The sequence below is a fragment of the Echiichthys vipera genome (assembly GCF_963691815.1).
Source record: "Echiichthys vipera genome assembly, chromosome: X".
In the NCBI taxonomy this organism is placed as follows: Eukaryota; Metazoa; Chordata; class Actinopteri; order Perciformes; family Trachinidae; genus Echiichthys; species Echiichthys vipera.
Window position 1 is genome coordinate 28,417,806 of NC_139825.1, and position 19,972 is coordinate 28,437,777.

The 19,972-nt window shown below is 40.2% G+C and overlaps 1 protein-coding gene across 1 annotated transcript; it reads right to left on the bottom strand.

Moving 5' to 3' along the window:
- Nucleotides 1–1,567: 1,567 nt before the first annotated feature.
- crbn (cereblon) lies at nucleotides 1,568–18,104 on the bottom strand. The gene is made up of 11 exons (XM_083939773.1): nucleotides 18,011–18,104; nucleotides 14,985–15,100; nucleotides 14,034–14,236; nucleotides 13,351–13,503; nucleotides 11,536–11,698; nucleotides 10,389–10,451; nucleotides 10,193–10,277; nucleotides 9,937–10,052; nucleotides 8,719–8,783; nucleotides 6,472–6,603; nucleotides 1,568–4,436 (listed from the first exon to the last, which is right to left on the bottom strand). The coding sequence occupies exons 1-11, from the start codon at nucleotides 18,081–18,083 to the stop codon at nucleotides 4,253–4,255; spliced, it is 1,353 nt and encodes a 450-aa protein (XP_083795899.1). The 5' UTR covers nucleotides 18,084–18,104; the 3' UTR covers nucleotides 1,568–4,252.
- Between the last annotated feature and the right edge of the window lie 1,868 nt (nucleotides 18,105–19,972).

The following is a 19,972-nucleotide window of genomic DNA, read 5'->3' on the forward strand; positions in this document are numbered from 1 at the left end:
TGATGAGACATGAATGATACAGACAGAGAGGAGAGAAGCTCAGAGTATCAGGAAAAGTATTATCCCCCGGCAAACTAGGCCTATAGCAGCATCATTAAGCAGAACAAAATCAGCTTAAAAATAACAACATTGCTAAGGGCTCGTAAGCCCTAGCTGTAAGCTTTATCAAAAAGGAAAGTTTTAAGTTTACTCTTAAATATGGGGACAGTGTCTGCCTCCCGAATAACACTTGGGAGTTGGTTCCAGAGGAGAGGAGCTTGGTAGCTGAAGGATCTGCCTCCCATTCTACTTTTGGGGACAGTAGAGGCCAACTACTCATGTAAAGAATTCCTTTTCCGATTTTTTCACCTCTTTCTGTATCCTCCTACGAAAAACACATTATAAATTTCGATTCCTGGGGGAAAATTTATCTCAAGACATTTTACATATAGAGTAGGCAAAGACCCCACTCTATGACTTATTTATGATTTACAGAGACCCGACAGTTCCCCCATGAGCAGCAACAAGTCGCACTATCTTCATCTTCCCTTTAACAGGCAGGAACGTTGAACAGACCCAGCTCTATGGAGGACGGACATCTGTCTTAATTACTGTATGTTAGAGAGATGTATTATATAATATTCGTGGAATTATATATTTGTACTCACGTTGTTGTTGAGGTCAATATACCTAATCAAATTAAAGCATACAAAAATGTTTTAAAATTATATAATAACTTATTGTTATGATTAATTGTTTACATCATTTATAGAGAAAAAACAAACCGGACATCCACTTGTACCAGCTTTTCGAGCGTGACTGTAATTTTTATGGATAAAAGCTCAAAGAAAACTAGCAATTTCAAGACTTCACCTTGGGTTCTGGGAAATTGCGTTGGGCATCATTTTCGGACATTTTCACACTCAACATGAACTGAAAAAAATGGGAAGATGACAACAAACACCTTTCAGTGAAAAAGTTCAAGGTTAAGCACTCTATTGACAGAAGACAGGAAAAACCCATTTCAAAATAGATTTATAAAGCAAGAAAATTTACTGGAAGGAAGCAGATAGACACAACTGCTGCTATAGCCACAAAACAGGTCAGGAGTACTTGAAAATTGCAGAGTCACATGTTGCACGCTCCACACATTGTCCACACCATTACTTTTTCCTCTATGAGCGACCCTCACGTGGCTCCTCTCCAACTCAGACACTCAGTAGACTCTCACTGTGCAAGCATACAAATGATCATTTGCTCACACTTATCTGCACAAAAGATTATTAATACACCGCAAAGTCATTATATGCAGACACACGAAAGCACATAAACACAATGAAGGCACATGTCCATTTCTTATAGATGTTACGATTTTCAAATTCTTGGAGGACATCATACAACCTGTTTGTTCAAACTCAGTTCATCATCTCAACAAAGTCTCACACACAGACACACACAACATGTATTGTGCTGAACTGTCAAACTGATGCCTCTTGATGCACTCACTGAAACATGTAAATCAGTAAACAGTCACAGGTTAACTGCATGTTTATTTTACTCTGTGGTACACTGAATGACATGTACAAACAAGCAAAAGCCTTTTTTGGAACCAGACCACGGATTTCCTTTTTAGTGAGGCATCTGTTTTACTGTTGGGGGGTGAGTGAAACGAACACTGTATCAGCCTTTCCTTTATGAAAAACAACAATCTAATGACATGAAACTGTTTAAGAGCCCAACAGATAATATACATGAGATTTAAAAATTCGGGCACATTTCTGAGGAAGTTCACATGTTCTGGTTCTTAAAGGGGAACTCCACTGATTTTATACACATTTTAAAGTCTGTTTCCAGGTCTCAGAGATGAACGACCGCATGTGGGAAAAGCTGTACAAAGTTTTTTTTTATGGCTACAGAGTTGGGCTGTGTGAAATCTGATAAGTGATGTCACTTGAGATTTGGTTGAAGACTAAAAGTCTGAAAATGAAAAAGAGGTGTTGAGTTAGAAAGAAGTGAGCTAACCAGGCCTTTGAAGACCGCCCAAATGAAGGGTTGTCAGTTGAGTTGCATTGTGGGTAATGTAGGCGACGGGTTTTGACAAGGCAGACGACTGTGTGCAATTAAGAAAAAGATGAAATCTCTGGTTGTGCTGCTTCCAATTTTATACACTTTAACTGTCTGGAGTCCGACAGTGTCAATCGGTGGAGTACTCTTAAGAGAACACGGCAGAATATGAAGATGAATTATAAGATGAATTCAAAACAAACTACATGAAATCACAAAGTCAAGTTATTTTCTCACAGTGTCGACACAACTCAGAACTGTACACCCGTATGACATCGTGCTTAGGCCTAACCATTTTTAAACTAAAAGCCATCGCTATTTAAAGAGAAGTTACGACAATTTGCTTTAATGCCGAAGATCAAGATTGAGATACCACTCTCATATCTGTGTGTATGTGTATGTGTGTGTGTGTATATATATATATATATATATATATATAATATGATATATAATATGATATGAAGCAAGCTACAGCCAACAGCCAGTTAGCTTAGCTTAGCATTAAGACAAGAAACGGGGAAATCAGCTAGTCTAGCTTTGTTGAAAGGTTAAAAAGTAATTCTGCCTACAGCACAGGAACATGTTATATCTTATCTGTTTAATCAACAGTAATGTCATCCAGGAAATAGCCATAACCCAAATTTTTCATTCTCACACTTCAGTTTTAAGCAAACAAGATACAATGTGTTGAGTAGTAAAATTTAGGGGTGCTGGTAGTTTAATTTTGTTACCTTTGGACAAAGCTACCATGCTAGCTGTTTTCATGTGTTTCCATGTGTATGCTAAGCTAAGCTGTATGTAGCAAACATTTGAACTATCATTTAAGAAAATATCCCAAAAATAATAATTAGACTGGCAAACATCTTCACAATCTCAATGATGTCTTATTGCAATCCATGTCTTTGCTTACAAATGAAAATATTATTTCCAAACAATTCGGACAGGAAGAGATATGTGGAATAAGAGTCAGATACAGTAGAACACCAGTTATATTACACAACAAATGCTATAACTGCCTCTTATTTACAGCTACATTTATACAAAGGCGAGCCAGCAACTTGCAACAAAATCGCAAGAAGTTAAATCCTGATAACTGCAACATTAGAAAACCAACCATCCTTTTATTCAATCAAAACTTCTTCATCGTTTACAACCTTTTATTCACATCTGTGATTCACTGATTCATCAAACTAATCAAGAGACACTGAGCTGGGGCGTAGGCACACCATTTTAACATGCCACACAACATGGACAAACCAAATGTAACGGGGAAATGCTCCTCTCGCTCTTTGTTTTAATTAGCTTGAACCGTTTTTTTTTTTAGGAAAACAGTCCATCTCTATTTTTAACTTGCTTGTTTCCTGAAGCACATCGTCTGACAGAAATTAGCCTTTGTTGTATACAAACAGACGCCATTTATATTCCACATCGCCGTTATTGTCACCTCAGTTTTGGTTTATTCCGTGAAAAACCGACGTGAAAATAAAAAGCAAACATGGCAGAAACTGTTAAATTATCTTCCAATCTTCCTGCGTACAAAAATACATCCCATTTAATTCTAAAATGTCGCCTATATTGACAGATCGACACACACGCAGGTGCACTTTCATACCCTCCACTGACCTCTGGCAGCTGAAATAACCTCGGAAAACATATCTGAGAAACCTACAAATGCATATTAAATTTTTATCTTTTAAATGGTTGGTTTTACAGCAGATTACAGTAGGTGACCAGCGACTTCTCAACTGCATGCAGTCAAACTCATCATACAGAGGAAATTAGTTGAAGGGAAATTATGCATCAAGCTTTTCTGTTTGTGTGTCTGCAGCTACCAAGTAAATCAGCTGGACAGGGGTGCAGATCAGCCAGCTGCATGCTGGGATGCTACAACATGTCATGGTATCAATCTGCTATATTCTATTTCTTTCTCATTTGCTCACAATGCACTTAATCGTCTCACTGCTGCCTCCACATCTCAAGACCCTTTAAGAACAATCCCCACCTCCATCCTATTGTAATTTGCTCTTTTAGTGCCATTTAAAGGCCTACTGACCTTTCCACTAATATGATGGATTTACTGCCAAGGGTGACAGGTGGTGTGTGTGATGCATTGATTACCTAAAGTAATCGCAGCTAGAGAGTGCATGAAGATCCAGGCTTGGGGGTTTGCAGGCTGATGTTTTTTTAAACAATAGGTGACGGTCTGATGTCACAGGCAGAAGAGGCGAGAGCCCTCTCTCCCCTCTTCCACCTCACCCTGGGGGATACGGGGCAGCATAGCTGAACGGGTCAGACCCCAGAAACGAGGTGGAGACAAGTCCTTCTTTGTGGCTGTGAACTTCCAACCCATGTGAGACCCGCAGGTCCGACACTGAGCAATCGTCCAGGCGTACCTGAGAGCAAAAGGAAGACCACAACATTTTATTAAAGATCCCCTTCAGACGGATGAGAAAATATAAAAGATATAACAACAATTTACATACTTTGATCTATCAAAAAATCTTAAAATACTACAACTAGTATACTGCTGCTCCTACTTTTACTTCTTCTTTCCTGATGAAAAACCCAGAATATGTGATTATGCAAATGCTGTTCATTTAAAAAGTTCAACTTCTGGAAACAAGAAGCATCCTGCTTCATTGAACAGTCCATTCTGAGTGTACGTGCACTGGAGGTTTCCTGGTCCCAACTGTGTAGGCTGCATGCCATTGGCTTACTAATGAATTGTGATGTCACATATCCACGTCTTAAACTCAGCTTTAAGGTGAGTACAGAGAAACAGATCCATGTGTCTAGTGCACATACACCATTCATGCACAGTGAAGGTCAAACATAAGGGTAGCAGTAGGAGAAACACATTTTTGAGTGGAGGGGCACTTTAAAATGAAATCTTTCAATCTTTAAAGAAGTGAGTCTGGCGAAAATGGGCCCCATGGTCTTTCTTCGGCATGAAAATACATAAAATAAGCCATCAAAACAGTTTTTGTCCTCGATCAACCATGTATGGAGAAATCCAAAGGGCTAACGCTGAGTAGCTCAAGGCGGTGCTGTGAATGCATCCACACTACTAATACTGCTCAAAATAGCACCAAACCTCTGCAGTAGCATGATTCCAGTCCCTACACATAAAACAAAGCACCAACAACGTAGTTAGCGAACCTGGAGTTAATTAAAAAAGACCGTTTTACAAGTCTGTGCCTTACCAGTAGGGCCATGTTGACAGGTAGGCCGTACGAGTCGATTGCACTGGAGTTCATTCCAGAAAGGCACAAACACAAACCATTCTGTCTCTCTTCACTTCAAGGTGTAGGCTAGTCATCTTTTCCGGTGCTTGCACTGTCTTTCACTCACATGTGCTGTGCGACTCCAGTGCATTCAGTAATCAATGAAAAAAACCTGTCTCGATGGCTTATACTTTAAAGGGACAAAAACACTTAAAAATCAATCCATAGCATATCAAATACTCAAGGATCTAAATTAGGCTCTTAAAGATTTGTGGCTCCTTCGTTGAGGGTGTCAACACATTCAGCTTGGATTCACAGCAACTACAGGGATCTCCATTAGCGAGCTTCATTATCAAGGATTCAGATGTCAATAGAAACTTCTCAAACATCTCTGCATGACATGGAAATAATAATCTATTTAATTAATGTTGTAGAAAAACCTAAAAGTATTTGGGATGTACTAAACACTACAGTAGATAATATGATGTTATTTTCTGTGACCCTGACTCACTATCTGTCATTGTCACTGCTGTGAATTTAAGGGTGTCAGTGTGTTTGCTCTGGTCCGTATCAGTGGAAGAGTGAACTTGTGAGAGAACTTGTTGTGGTTGTTCCACCTGTGACTACCCCTTTTCTTCTCTGCCGTCTTTGTCAGCTTGTTTTTCAGATGTCTTAATTAGCACTTGAATTGACTAAATTGGGTCCGATATAATATATGTATATTTTTTTCAGAGCCGTCTCTTATTACTGATGAAGAACTACAGTATAATTGTATATGTAAAAATCGTATATAAAGTATTATTTATGTATTATGTGTTACATAATACAGTCTTCGTGGGGCACAGAGTACCAGGTCTCACTCCCCTGCTGCTCTCTACAGAAGCCTGCTGTCATACCTCAGAGCACCAAAAACAGATACCCCACTGATTAAAAACAGGTCACCATTGATCATGATGCCGCACAGAAAGGCCAAAAGCTTCTAATTTAAGGAGCTAGACAGCATCACAGTAAGAGCAAACATGGTATTGAAGAATATTTAAGACCCTCAGAGACAGACTCAGATATACAGTACGTCTCACATTCATACAAATGCATTCATGAAACCACTGAAAGGCACAGCGAGGGATCTATTCACTGAGTGTGTTATTATATGTGTCACTAGTCCAAAGGAGGAGTGCGAGCTAAATGTCTCGAGTCAAGTTACCCTGGAAACCAGCTGTGCAGCGTGGACGGCCTGCCGACCAGGTTGAGGTTTTTGGCTTTGTAGACAGTCAGAGTTTCATGGACGTAGCCGTGAGGATTGACATATGCAGCCATGGGGCCATACAGAGATAAGCTGCAGGGAGAGGAGAGAAGAGGCAGGTGGAATATGTCACCAGTGATTATGACTTCAGCCAAATACAAAAACATCACTCACTGTTTCTGGTCTCGTGTAAAAACAGAAAAATATTGGAATGATATCTTGTTTAAAATACAGAAGGTTTGAAGAAAAAGCTTGAACTTGACCCAGTTTCCCTTCTTCTGGGTGTTCCAGATGACCACGTTACTGATAAGTATCAGAAAAAACCCTCAGTGTTGGGATGGCACAGGACAATAATGGACTTTGTCTTTGTCTTATGCTTTCCAAAACTAATGCCTTCTCTTGACTATATTAACGTAAATGTTTCTGCTATACTGACGAGAGCATTTGTACGAAAAACTGTATTGTTTATTTTAGCTCTTTCCTCTTTGTTTATCTCCCACTGTATTTCACTCTATGTTGCATGATGTGCCTTTCACATTTACCCAGAACTGATTTTTCTGTTTGGGTTTTTGTGTTGCTGTTCCCAGCTTGTTGTTGTTGTTGTTGGTGGTGGTGCTGTTGTTGCTGTTGTTGTTGTTGTTGTTGTGTGGTTTTGTTTGGTCCTGTCTTCTGTATGTTTTAACGACATATGTATGTATAAAGAAAACGAATAAACACATTTAAAAATTCCAAAAATTAAACAAAACATACAATTGGTGATGTCAAAGAAAAAAAAAACAATTAAATAAACAGCCAGAAACACATCAGAGACTCTTTAAAGAACATATTGTAACGTAAACTATGTGTAAAATGTTACAACAGCACAGTGAGGACTGTGAAATTGAATATTTCACCATTGGACACAGAAAACATATGAAATCAGCACGAACTGTTGTGTTTACAGCTTGTTGAGATGCTCCAAAAATGTGGACAAAAAAATATATTTTAGTTCAGGTTCAAACAACTTTTCACACATCATCACATACTTTTCAACCGTGGTTGCCCGTGCTGTGGTAATTATGGATGAAACAGAAACTACAAAGCTAAGATTTGGTGGAAAATGTAGTTTCAACTTTAAGATCTACAAGATGATGATTTAACCCCACAGGTCCTTGCAGACAATGAAACCACAAAAAGAAAGACAAGTAGCAATTAACTGTGCTCCAGTTCCAGTCTGGCTCCCTAATGAAAATGCATCAGCTCTGTAGGTAGTTTAATTAGTCTGAGATAGTGTCGACCCTCAGAAATCACATTAAACTTATAACCATTCATTCATTCAGATTATCTGGATGTCCTCAGATGAAATCAGAAATGTACTTTCCTCTAAACAAAGAGTGACAGTTGCATTAGTGTGTGTGGCTCTTGGACAGATTACAGTAACCAACACACACCATAGACAGTTACAGAATCAGATTATGTAACTGTGTTTACCTCCATACTGAGTGAGAGTTTATGTAATATCCATGCAGGCTGTCAGACGGTTTTTTGTTTTGTTTTTTTACATTAACCCAACTGCAGCAGGGAGGCTATTTCTGTCTCTTAGTAACAAATAATAAACAATAAAAAGACATGCAGCCTAATCATAGAATTAAGGAGCAACAAGCACTTCAAAGACAAATTTGTGCTTCTACAGGTTTTAAAAATGTTAAAGCTCCATTAAGTGATATTCTTTCTCTGATGACGCTTGTACCGCTGATTAGAGTGTCTGCAGCTTTTGGACTATTTCAGGTCCTTGTTTTGGTTTAGAGCTGCAACAATTAGTCGACTAATAGAGCCAGAAAAAACCTTTGCCAACTTTTTTGATAATCAATTAATTGATAAAGTGATTTTTAATGCAAAAGTTTCCTACCTTTCTCTGTTTGATATCATACTGAATATCTTTAGGATTTGGACTAACAAAACTAGAAATTTAAAAACATCACTTTGGATTTTAATAAGCTGGGAGGGACATTTTTAATTACTGTCTGACATTTTATAGACCATTTCATTATAAGAATTAATTAAAAAAAGAATCGTTAGTTAGTTGCAGCTCTAGCTTGGATACCCGTCACACAGGTAAAGAAAGTGCAACATCAAGTTTATTCAGTGATGAATTATCTTTCTCAAACAAAAACGACACTGTGCCAATAAGCAGTGATAACCAAACTACAACATGCAGAATGTTCTCACCTGAAGATCTCATTCTTCGTTGTGATTTCTGTGTCCTGGCACTGCTTACAGCACAGTGATGTGCACTGAGGAGGAGGAGAGATAATAACGTTTTAAAAAGGACGTATACATGTCAGATGTTGTCAATGCAAAATGTTCTCATTGTTGAGGCTCCATGAGGATGCTATAATGAACCACCCCATCCTTTATGCTTTCAAACTTGATGACATGACTTCAGGTCTGCAGTGTGTGACCAATTAGACTCTAAGTTAAAGAGGACTATTATCCTCAATCAGACAGGATGGAAAGAGACGATAATACACACACCTGGAGGGACTGGTGATGAAGAGTGTGTCACAAAGAGTGTGTGTGTGTGTGTGTGTGTGTGTGTGTGTGTGTGTGTGTGTGTGTGTGTGTGTGTGTGTGTGTGTGTGTGTGTGTGTGTGTGTGTGTGTGTGTGTGTGTGTGTGTGTGTGTGTGTGTGTGTGTGCAAAATGCATTTTATGAGGTGACAATGACATTGAGCTTTGACCTCCAAGATCTAATCAGTTCATCGTTGAATCCAAGTGGACATTTGTGTTACATTTGAAGAAAATCCCTCCAGGGGTTCTTGAGATATCACGTTCACAAGAATAGGACGGACGGACAACCTGAAAAACATCATGGCTGTCGCCGGCGCGGAGGCATAAAATGGATGATGATGACTTCCTACCACCGTACAAATGTGAAGCCAAAATATCCTGGATATGGGCGCTGCCATCTCCATCAAGAGTGAATCACAGCTGTCAATTATGACTTTTCACCCTGTTTGAAAAATTAATTTGATTGAGTATTTTGACTTTTTAGTTTGCCTCATGTCCCATCCATTCACACAGCCAGTGTGTGTCTCTACGATCTGTGGTAAATTTCCACCAGTGACGTCTTTGGAGGTTAAATGTGCTAATGCATACTGCATGTTTACTACAGCTCTGTTAAAATCCATAGTAACAAGTGATCTTTGCTAACACAAAACTATTTTTTACAGTTTTGATTCTGAAGGCCAACTTTGGACTGAAATATGAACACCTTTGTCAGCCTCTGTCAGGCCTGATTAAATATACTAAAGAACATCAGAGGGTAAAACAGACACACTCTGTGCAGAACAGCACAAGTAGGAACACCAGATCTTATTCAGCCATGATGGAGGAAAGTCAGAGGTGGTTGAGCAGGAATGGGTGATTTGTGGTGGCCTTTCCTTACCCGGTCCATGATGTCCAGTTCACAGCGAAGTCTCTGGATGGCACTGCCGATCTTCAGCAGCTGGAGCCGCAGAGCATCGTCTATGGGCAGACAGGCCGCCACTCTGTAGGAGAAGTCTGACAGAAACCAGACAAAAGAGAGAGACAGGGATGAAAGGAAGGAAGGAAAGAAAGCCCAAAGAACAAACAAAGACACGTACATGCGCATGTGGGTACGCGTCTGCTATCCATCTGTAACACATTGGACAGAGGCTGACCTACGGCGTTCGTCGGGAGAGAGTCATCCTTCAGATTCTCGTCCCATTCATGGAGCTGTTTCTTCACTCTGTTCATGAGCGACTCCTGTGAGGTGAGACACAGGAAGCAGAGAAAACATGGTTTACATGTACTCCTATGTGATGTTTATATATGGAGGAAATTCCTTGTACCGTGCACACGGGCTGCAGTACTCACAGAGTCGTAGAGCGCGTAGACCCAGGGTGGCCACGGAGTCAGGCTGGCACACTGAAACTTCCTCTGTGATGAAGAACAGATGCACAATTAACTAATAAAATATCCATACAATGATAACTGAAGTAACCACAGTTTATTTTCCCTTCCCAAGTTCCTATTAATGACATACAAATCATGGTCAAAAGTATGTGGACACCTAAACATCATACTTATACATGACAATGCCGCTGTACACCAAGATACATGATGAAATTTCCAAAAGTAGGAAGCACACTATTGTCTAAAATACCTTTGTTGCTGTAATATGTTGTAACATAAAACGGTCCAATATTGCAAAAAGTATTTTTTAACATAAAGCAGGTCGAGGTGCTGTATAAATACTGTAAAAGTATCCTAACGCTCAATCCACAGTCACACACACACACTGTGTCTTTAAGGGAGCCTTCAGGACTTCTGTATGGTTGTAAAGTCACAACTGTACTATATATTCAGGTGGAAAGTGCAGCTTAAGTGCTGTTACAGTCAATCCCCTGATGCAGTGACGGTCCAGAGACACTAAGAGCGCTGATGTGGAATATCTAGAAGACCCAGAGCAATCAGAGCAGACTGGGCTTTTTCAGGTGGAGCTAAAATGAAGCGTTTTAGACAAACAGTGAATACAGGTATATTCAGACAGACAGTATGATAAAGATGTGGTCTGGTAGACACCAAAAATACACGTAAGAACCTGAAAATAACCATAATATGTAATACGTCCCCTTTAAGATGAGAAAAACAGTGCCAGGTCAAATTAATGGTTATGTTTTCGACCTGTCTTACATTTCAGTAAATTGAATATATTCAGGTTTTAGACTGTTTGTCTGACAAAAACAAACATTTGAAGAAGGCACCTTGTACTCTGGGTAACTAGGGTGGACATTTTTCACAATTTTCTGATGTTCTTTTTGAACGATTAATCAATTAGTTGAGAAAATCAATAGAATAATTATTAGATAGCTGCAGTCAGTCTTATTTCTTCCTCTGTCTGGACAATTTACACTTACTTGTAATGACCAATAAAGTGATTCTAAAGTATTCAATAGCAAAACATGTTGCGTGTTATTGCTGCACATGCGCACTACATGTACTCTAAGACTCTTTCTCTGACCTGTTGGTAGTTTATCCACCAGCGCTGGGCCTGCTTGCAGCTTTGAGTCGGGGGTTTTGAGGAGGGGTGCATGTGGAGCCTGGAGAGAGGTGCTAGCTGCACAGCAGAGAGGGGATCTGGAAGGATTCGTTCTGGAAGGATCTGTACTTTGGCTTGTCTGATCCTTAGGAGACAAACAAAGAGAGACAATAACAGAAGTCATGGAAAAAAAGACAGGCAAGGAGAGAGAGAAATGTGAAAGCGAGCAACAGAAGGCGAGTGAAGCGGAGCGGACGAATAACAGATTAAACAAATGGTGTGCTGGCTGAAAGCTATCAGGTGTATGACAGGATGTTTGTAAATCCGAGATCATAAAAAAGGTGTCATCTGCACATTTTTTCTGTCAGCAGCAATAAGAAATATTCCTCACCCAGGACAGACTCAATGAACTCTGTGGAGCTCAGACAAACAAATATTCACTAAGCAATACCACATGAGCAATAAAAGACACCTTCAGGGGTAACATAAACCAAAACACATACTTGAAGGGCAATCAGTTCAATCCTGCCAAAAGACATCATTATGCAAAGTTTCATTTATATCTATTTAATGCACAGCAAAGAAAGTTGCTGCCATAAAATGAATGATTGTTTCTGTGGCACGTTTAAGGACCCGAAATCCAGAGGTTGAACATTCAGAAATGTTTGCGAGAGAAACGTATTGAAATGCACAGTATACACTAGATATTCAGTAAATATCACCTCAGAGGGAACAAGGGCAGATTCCACTTAAGTGGGCGATAATTTCACTTCTGATCGGTCACTTGTGGTACAACAAAAGGTCAACCGGATAATGGAGACCAATTGCTGTGCATTACACAACAGCAACTAAGTAAAGAGGGAGATATGTCTGTATTAAGGCCCAGTTTTACTGACAGTAAACCTCAGTGATTTCCTGAACAGTAGAGGATGTAAGAAGATATGATCTATAGTACGACCAGTTTTTCTGCATAGATGCTTCTGTTGTTAATTGTTCCCTTCAACAAGAGGAAGCACAAATAACTGCTTTGCATTTTGTTGTAACCCACAGATGATTCAAAATAAACACAACCCTCTCAAGACCCTAAAACACCGTCTGAAGCTAAATTTGATGTGTAGTTCACTTTTTGAAGGTGACTTGTGAATAGTTAGCTCGCCCTCTAGCTGTGAACTATGAGAACACAGTACTGATTGCACTGCAGAACAGGCTGCAGGAAACATTCAATCATTCATCTTCAACCGCTTGTCCCTGTCTGGGTCGCGGGGGGGGCTGGAGCTAATCCCAGCTGACATCGGGCGTGAGGCAGGGTACACCCTGGACAGGACGCCAGTCTATCGCAGGATAGACGCACAGAGACAGACAACCAATCACACCTACGGGCAATTTTAGAGTCATCAATTAACTTAACACGTGCATGTCTTTTGGATTGTGGGAGGAAACCGGAGTACCCTGAGAAAGGCCCCAGCCGGGGCACGAACCGGGAACCTTCTCGCTATGAGGCGACAGTGCCAACCACTACAAAAAAACCTGACACTTCATAGTTTACACGTGTAGATGATCCACTGGTCTGCAGTCCTAGTCCAGAGCGCTGCTGGTTTATCAGGTGGTTAAAAACAGATTTACATTTAGTTTATACTCCTGTTTGACTCAGTCCCTGTCTAGAGGATTAGGATGAAAACCTGCAGTGCTCTGATTCCTGCAGACAGACACTGGCTCACTCCATGTGACGACCAAGAAACAAATGTGCATACACATTTAACCTTTGGTTTAACGGTTTACGAGCCAATTAAAACTTACCCGTCTGCTTGAGTTCTTATCTCATGGACCTTGAATCTCTGCCTCCCCACAGCTTTCACTTTGACAGTTTCAATGCCATATTCCTGCTCTTCTCTGTATGCATAGATTTCAGCTGTTGTCCCAAACTCTGCCTCCGGCTCACCTGCATCACTGCTGAAACAGATACCGAAAAAACCATTAAAATCAAACTCTTAAATAACCAGTGATTTAGTGTTGTAGTTGTATACGGCTGGGGCATCACATCAGACACGCTAAAACAGCAGTGACATCCTGACTTTTTTTTTAACATTTGCGTCAAGCTCCAAAAACACTGGATCCTACATTTCCCATCATGCAACTGAACTTAATAATATTTTTTTTTTTAGAACCTCCAACCGAGCCTGGTCCTGTTTGTAACACAGGCTTTCTTTTTCTATAAGACTTTAAAAGGGTCTTCAAGTGTCATGAAAACACTGTACAAAAGTTTTTTATAGGCTAAATAGTACCCCTCCAGTGAACACTTTAACTGATACGGAAAACAATATAATACATAAATTGAAATGTGTTCATTTGATGAGATAAACCCCTTGAGTTGTACCAACTCGTTTTTGAGGGGGCTACATAAACAGAAGAATAAATAAACATTTATCCGATCTGCCCAGTCTGTGATGATCACCAATGGCCACAGCGTCACTGCGACTTACTTGTGTGCGAGCACAGCAAAGGTGCGGTCCTTCTGGATGACGCTCCGCATCATGCTGACCTCCTGCGGCCTGAAGAGCTGCAGAGGCAGCGTCTGTCCTGGGACCAGCATCACAGCAGTGTGCGGAAGTACAGGAATGGTCTGACAGCTGTCGTCATCATGGACCGTGCGGCCGTGGAATTCCTCCATGTCTGAGCCCAGGTACTGCAACCACAGGGGACAGAGTCAACACAACGCAACACAACAAGTGCAGATAACTATAGACCAGCTCACAGCTGTAAACATAAATATTCCTCATGTCGCCCAGTTTGTTTCCTGTAAAGTCCGGTTCAGACCAAAGATTTGCAACAAGACAAAACTGTATTTAGAACATTGCAGCATTGTGGACTGGGCTTCGTCTGGACTCAATCCGGCTGATGTTGTCTCCTGTGATTCAGTTTGTCAAGTCTCCAGCGGCTGGTTTTAGAACGTAACACACGTCACCTGTTTCAACAGCCAGTCAAGTCTGAGCAAAGTCCGGTGGTCAGAATGGCATCACTAGTAGAAATGCAGCTGTAGCAAGTATCTCACCATCTCTGTCTTCATTAATATTTAATTATGTTACAAAAATTACATCCAGCAACGAAAAAAAATCCTGAAAAGTCGAAAAGAAGTACAGAGAGGCGTTGCTATGGAGATGAAACACCGTCTCGTCTCACTGGTGTGAACAAGCAGAACACTGCAGACCTGCTCACTGCAAGTAGTTGCCAACTCGTCTCGTTGGGAATCTTTGGTCTGAATCGGGCTTTAAATGTTGATGACATCAGCTGACAGGAAGTTAACAAGGACCCAGGCTGTTGCCTAGCAATGCAATTCCAAGAATACAGCGCCCTGACAGCAGGAAATTTGGATTAGACATGTACGGTAAGTAAATATGTAGAGACAGTTTCTGAAGTTAGAAAGCACCACTCACAGAGTGTGATGTGGGGAGACTGGGGTCAAAGGTGATAGTGGCGGGCTTCTCCGCCTCCTCACTGTCTCGGTCTTCAGTCTCCATGTCATCTTCCTCCTCCTCTTCCTCCTCATTGCCTGTCATGGACACAGCAGGCACAGAGGTGAGTTAGTGTCTCCTTACCGACTACAGCTGCAGCTTTATCATCTTAATGAGTCACCACGAGACAGTAAAGGTGAAAATAAGGTAAATGCATCGGGTTATATTCAATAATTATAAATTCAGCACATTGCATGTAGTAGAGTTAAACAAGTGAATCCATTCTCATTACATGCTTGCATGTGGAAACATGAGACAGATGTAAGATTTACATAAAAGGTTAAGCAACGAACAAAACAAACAAAAAACAAATAAATAAATAAACAAGACAAAGGGAAATCACAAGTTTATATTCAAAGTGTTTCTTTGTAACATTGCATTAAAATAGCACAGATAATTGTATAAAAAGGGGTTGTGTCACCGTTTTCTTTTGGGTTGCTTGGTACACGTTAGATAACCTATATTTGAGTATAATATTTTTTTAAACTGTTGCTTTCTTCCTTGTCATTTTATCAAGGGAATTCATATATGTGTTCTTGATAGCCACTACGGCTCAGGGGAAGGAGGTGGAGGAGGTGGAGGACTACAAATACTCTATATATACTGTAGTTCCTGAGGAAGCTGAGATCCTTCAACGTGTGCAGCAAGATGTTGGAGATCTTCTACCAGTTGCTTGTTGCCAGCTCTATTTTATTTTCTGCTGTGTGTTCGGGCGGCAGCATCAGTACTGTCTATCTGTACTTGATCTTAGGCTGGAGTCTTTTGAGTCCGTGGTGGAGAGGAGAACACTGAATAAACTGTTAGCCATCATAGACAATGATCAGCACCCTCTCCATCACACAGGGGTCAGACAGCGGAGCACCTTGGCATCTCACCCAGGATCCTGAAGACCTGCGCCAGCCAGCTGTCGTCTGTACTGGGACATCTGTACAACCTGAGCCTGAGTCAAGAGAAAGTCCTGTTGCTATGGAAGACCTCTTGCTTGGTCCCAGTCCCCAAGAAGTCAAGGCCATCTGTCCCAGCCGACTACAGACCAGTCGCCCCGACATCTCATGTGATGAGGGTCCTGGAGAGACTGGTCTTGGCCCAGATGAGGCCACAGATGAGGCCACAGATGAGGCCACAGATGAGGGCGTTTCTGGACTATTTTCAGCCCCATTTAGGAGTTGATGATGCTGTCATCTACCTGCTGCAACGAGCTCATATGCATCAGGATGGTGGGGGAGGCACCGTGAGGATCACTTTCTTTGATTTCTCCAGTGCTTTCAACACCATTCAGCCTCTGCTCATGGGTGAGAAGCTGCGGGTGGTGGGTGTTGACGACTCGATGATCTCCTGGATTACTGACAACCTGAGAGGCCACAGTTTGTCCGTATGGGTAGTGTCCTGTCTGACGTGGTGGTCAGTGATACAGGAGCTCCACAGGGAACTGCTCTTCCTCCCTTCCTCTTCACCTTATACACCACTGACTTTCCGTACAACACTGAGTCATGTAACCTGCAGTTTTCTGTCGACTCAGCTGTTGTCGGGTGTGTAAGGGGAGGGGATGAGGGTGAATACAGAACACTGGTAGCCAACTTTGTAGAGTGGTCCGAACAGATTCACCTGACGCTGAACGTCAACAAGACCAGAGAGATGGTGATCGACTTCGGCAGGCAGAAGAGGATGCCTTCACAGCCACTATGGATCAGGGGGGAGGTGGTGGAGGAGGTGAAGGACAACAAATACTTGGGAGTGGTGATCGACAACAGACTGGACTGGAAATCTAACTCAGAGGCTGTGTACAAGAAGGGGATGAGCAGACTCTACTTCCTGAGGAAGCTGAGATCCTTCAACGTGTGCAGCAAGATGTTGGAGATCTTCTACCAGTCGGTTGGTGTCAGCGCCATTTTCTTTGCTGCTGTGTGTTGGGGCGGCAGCATCAGAGCCAGTGACACCAACAGACTTGATAAAATCATCAGAAAGGCTTGCTCTGTACTTGGTCTCAGGCTGGAGTCTTTTGAGTCCGTGTTGGAGAGGAGAACGCTGAACAAACTGTGATCCATCATAGACGATGATCAACACCCTCTCCATCACACAGCGGTCAGACAGTGGAGCACCTTCTCACACAGGCTGCTGCAGCTCCGCTGTCGAAGGGACAGATACAGGAAATCTTTCCTGCCACATGCAACACTGTACGATAACAGTTAAACTGTTCAAAACATTACAAGAAGCACCATACATGTTTTTTACATAGTCTGTCCACTGCTCCTTAGATTATTATTAATATGTTTACTTTGCACTACAATATGACCGCTTATTTATACATTTTTTATGTAACTTTTTTGATATTGCATTGCCGGTTTGATGTGTCTGAGTGTAACTGCGTGTAATGCTGCTACTACACTGCAATTTCCCAGCTTGGGATCAATAACGTATTTCTATCCATCTGAATTCTCTCTCAAATACTAGGAAGTGAGAGAATGTTTTTAAATGTCTTTTTATGAATTAAATATAATCACCTCATCCACCATGTAATGTTCTTCTGAATTTCCCCTTTGTGGTTTCATCGGTCGTAAAGCTCGGTCCAGAAATTGTCGACCAGTTTTTCACCGCCACCCAGAAACTCTGTGTAACTAAAGAGGTAGTAAAGATATGTGTTGTGGTTTCAATTACCTTTTTATAAAACGCACATCTAAGTCAGTGTTAAATCTGTGGTGTAGAGCATCTTTAGATGGATACACCTTATCCATTGTTTTAAATGCAGCTCTTTAGCTTCGGGTGGTATTGTGACTTTCAGATATTTAGCTCTAAGAGATAAGATGTGTCAGTGAGGGTGTGATGTCTGTCAGTGGCCTGGTGTGAACATATGTGAGCTCGCTGTTGGCAGGGCGAGCAGATAAACGCACTCACGGAGCAAACGCGAGCACGCCGACTACTCACTCCGCGGGTTTAACTGTTAACGTTACCTGGTAAAAGCTGAAACTGGTTCCCCATGTTGTCGTTAACGTTGTCTTCACCTCCACCCCTCTCGTCAGCCATATCCTTGTGTTTACAATGCGAACTCTTCTTCTCCGGCGTCTTCAGTGTGCAGCATTCAGGTGGCTACCGAGCGCCCCCTGGAGGAGTGTCACTGCCATTGCATACAGATTATACATGTTAATATGTTTTTATATAGTCTATGGTCACTGCCATTGCATGAAGATTATACATGTTATTATGTTTTTTTATAGTCTATGGTCACTGTCACTGCATAAAGATTATACATGTTATTATGTTTTTATATAGTCTATGGTCACTGCCATTGCATACAGATTATACATGTTAATATGTTTTTATATAGTCTATGGTCACTGTCACTGCATAAAGATTATACATGTTAATATGTTTTTATATAGTCAATGGTCACTGTCACTGCATAAAGATTATACATGTTAATATGTTTTTATATAGTCTATGGTCACTGCCACTGCATGAAGATTATACATGTTAGTATGTTTTTATATAGTCTATGGTCACTGTCAATGCATAAAGATTAAACATGTTAGTATGTTTTTATATAGTCTATGGTCACTGTCACTGCATAAAGATTATACATGTTAATATGTTTTTATATAGTCTATGGTCACTGTCACTGCATAAAGATTATACATGTTAATGTGTTTTTATATAGTCTATGGTCACTGTCACTGCATAAAGATTATACATGTTATTATGTTTTTTTATAGTCTATGGTCACTGCCACTGCATAAAGATTATACATGTTATTATGTTTTTATATAGTCTATGGTCACTGCCACTGCATAAAGATTATACATGTTATTATGTTTTTTATAGTCTATGTTCACTGCCACTGCATAAAGATTATACATGTTATTATGTTTTTATATAGTCTATGGTCACTGTCACTGCATAAAGATTATACATGTTATTATGTTTTTATATAGTCTATGGTCACTGTCACTGCATAAAGATTATACATGTTATTATGTTTTTTTATAGTCTATGTTCACTGTCACTGCATAAAGATTATACATGTTATTATGTATTTATAAACAGTCTATGGTCACTGCCACTGCATAAAGATTATACATGTTAATATGTTTTTATATAGTCTATGGTCACTGTCACTGCATAAAGATTATACATGTTATTATGTTTTTATATAGTCTATGGTCACTGTCACTGCATAAAGATTATACATGTTATTATGTTTTTATATAGTCTATGGTAACTGTCACTGCATAAAGATTATACATGTTATTATGTATTTATAAACAGTCTATGGTCACTGCCACTGCATGAAGATTATACATGTTATTATGTATTTATAAACAGTCTATGGTCACTGTCACTGCATAAAGATTATACATGTTATTATGTATTTATAAACAGTCTATGGTCACTGCCACTGCATGAAGATTATACATGTTATTATGTATCTATAAACAGTCTTTGGTCACTGTCACTGCATAAAGATTATACATGTTATTATGTATTTATAAACAGTCTATGGTCACTGCCACTGCATAAAGATTACACATGTTATTATGTTTTTATAAACAGTCTATGGTCACTGTCACTGCATAAAGATTATACATGTTATTATGTTTTTATATAGTCTATGGTCACTGCCACTGCATAAAGATTATACATGTTATTATGTATTTATATAGTCTATGGTCACTGTCACTGCATAAAGATTATACATGTTATTATGTATTTATATAGTCTTTGGTCACTGTCACTGCATTAAGATTATACATGTTATTATGTATTTATATAGTCTATGGTCACTGTCACTGCATAAAGATTACACATGTTATTATGTTTTTATATAGTCTATGGTCACTGTCACTGCATAAAGATTATACATGTTATTATGTATTTATAAACAGTCTTTGGTCACTGTCACTGCATAAAGATTATAC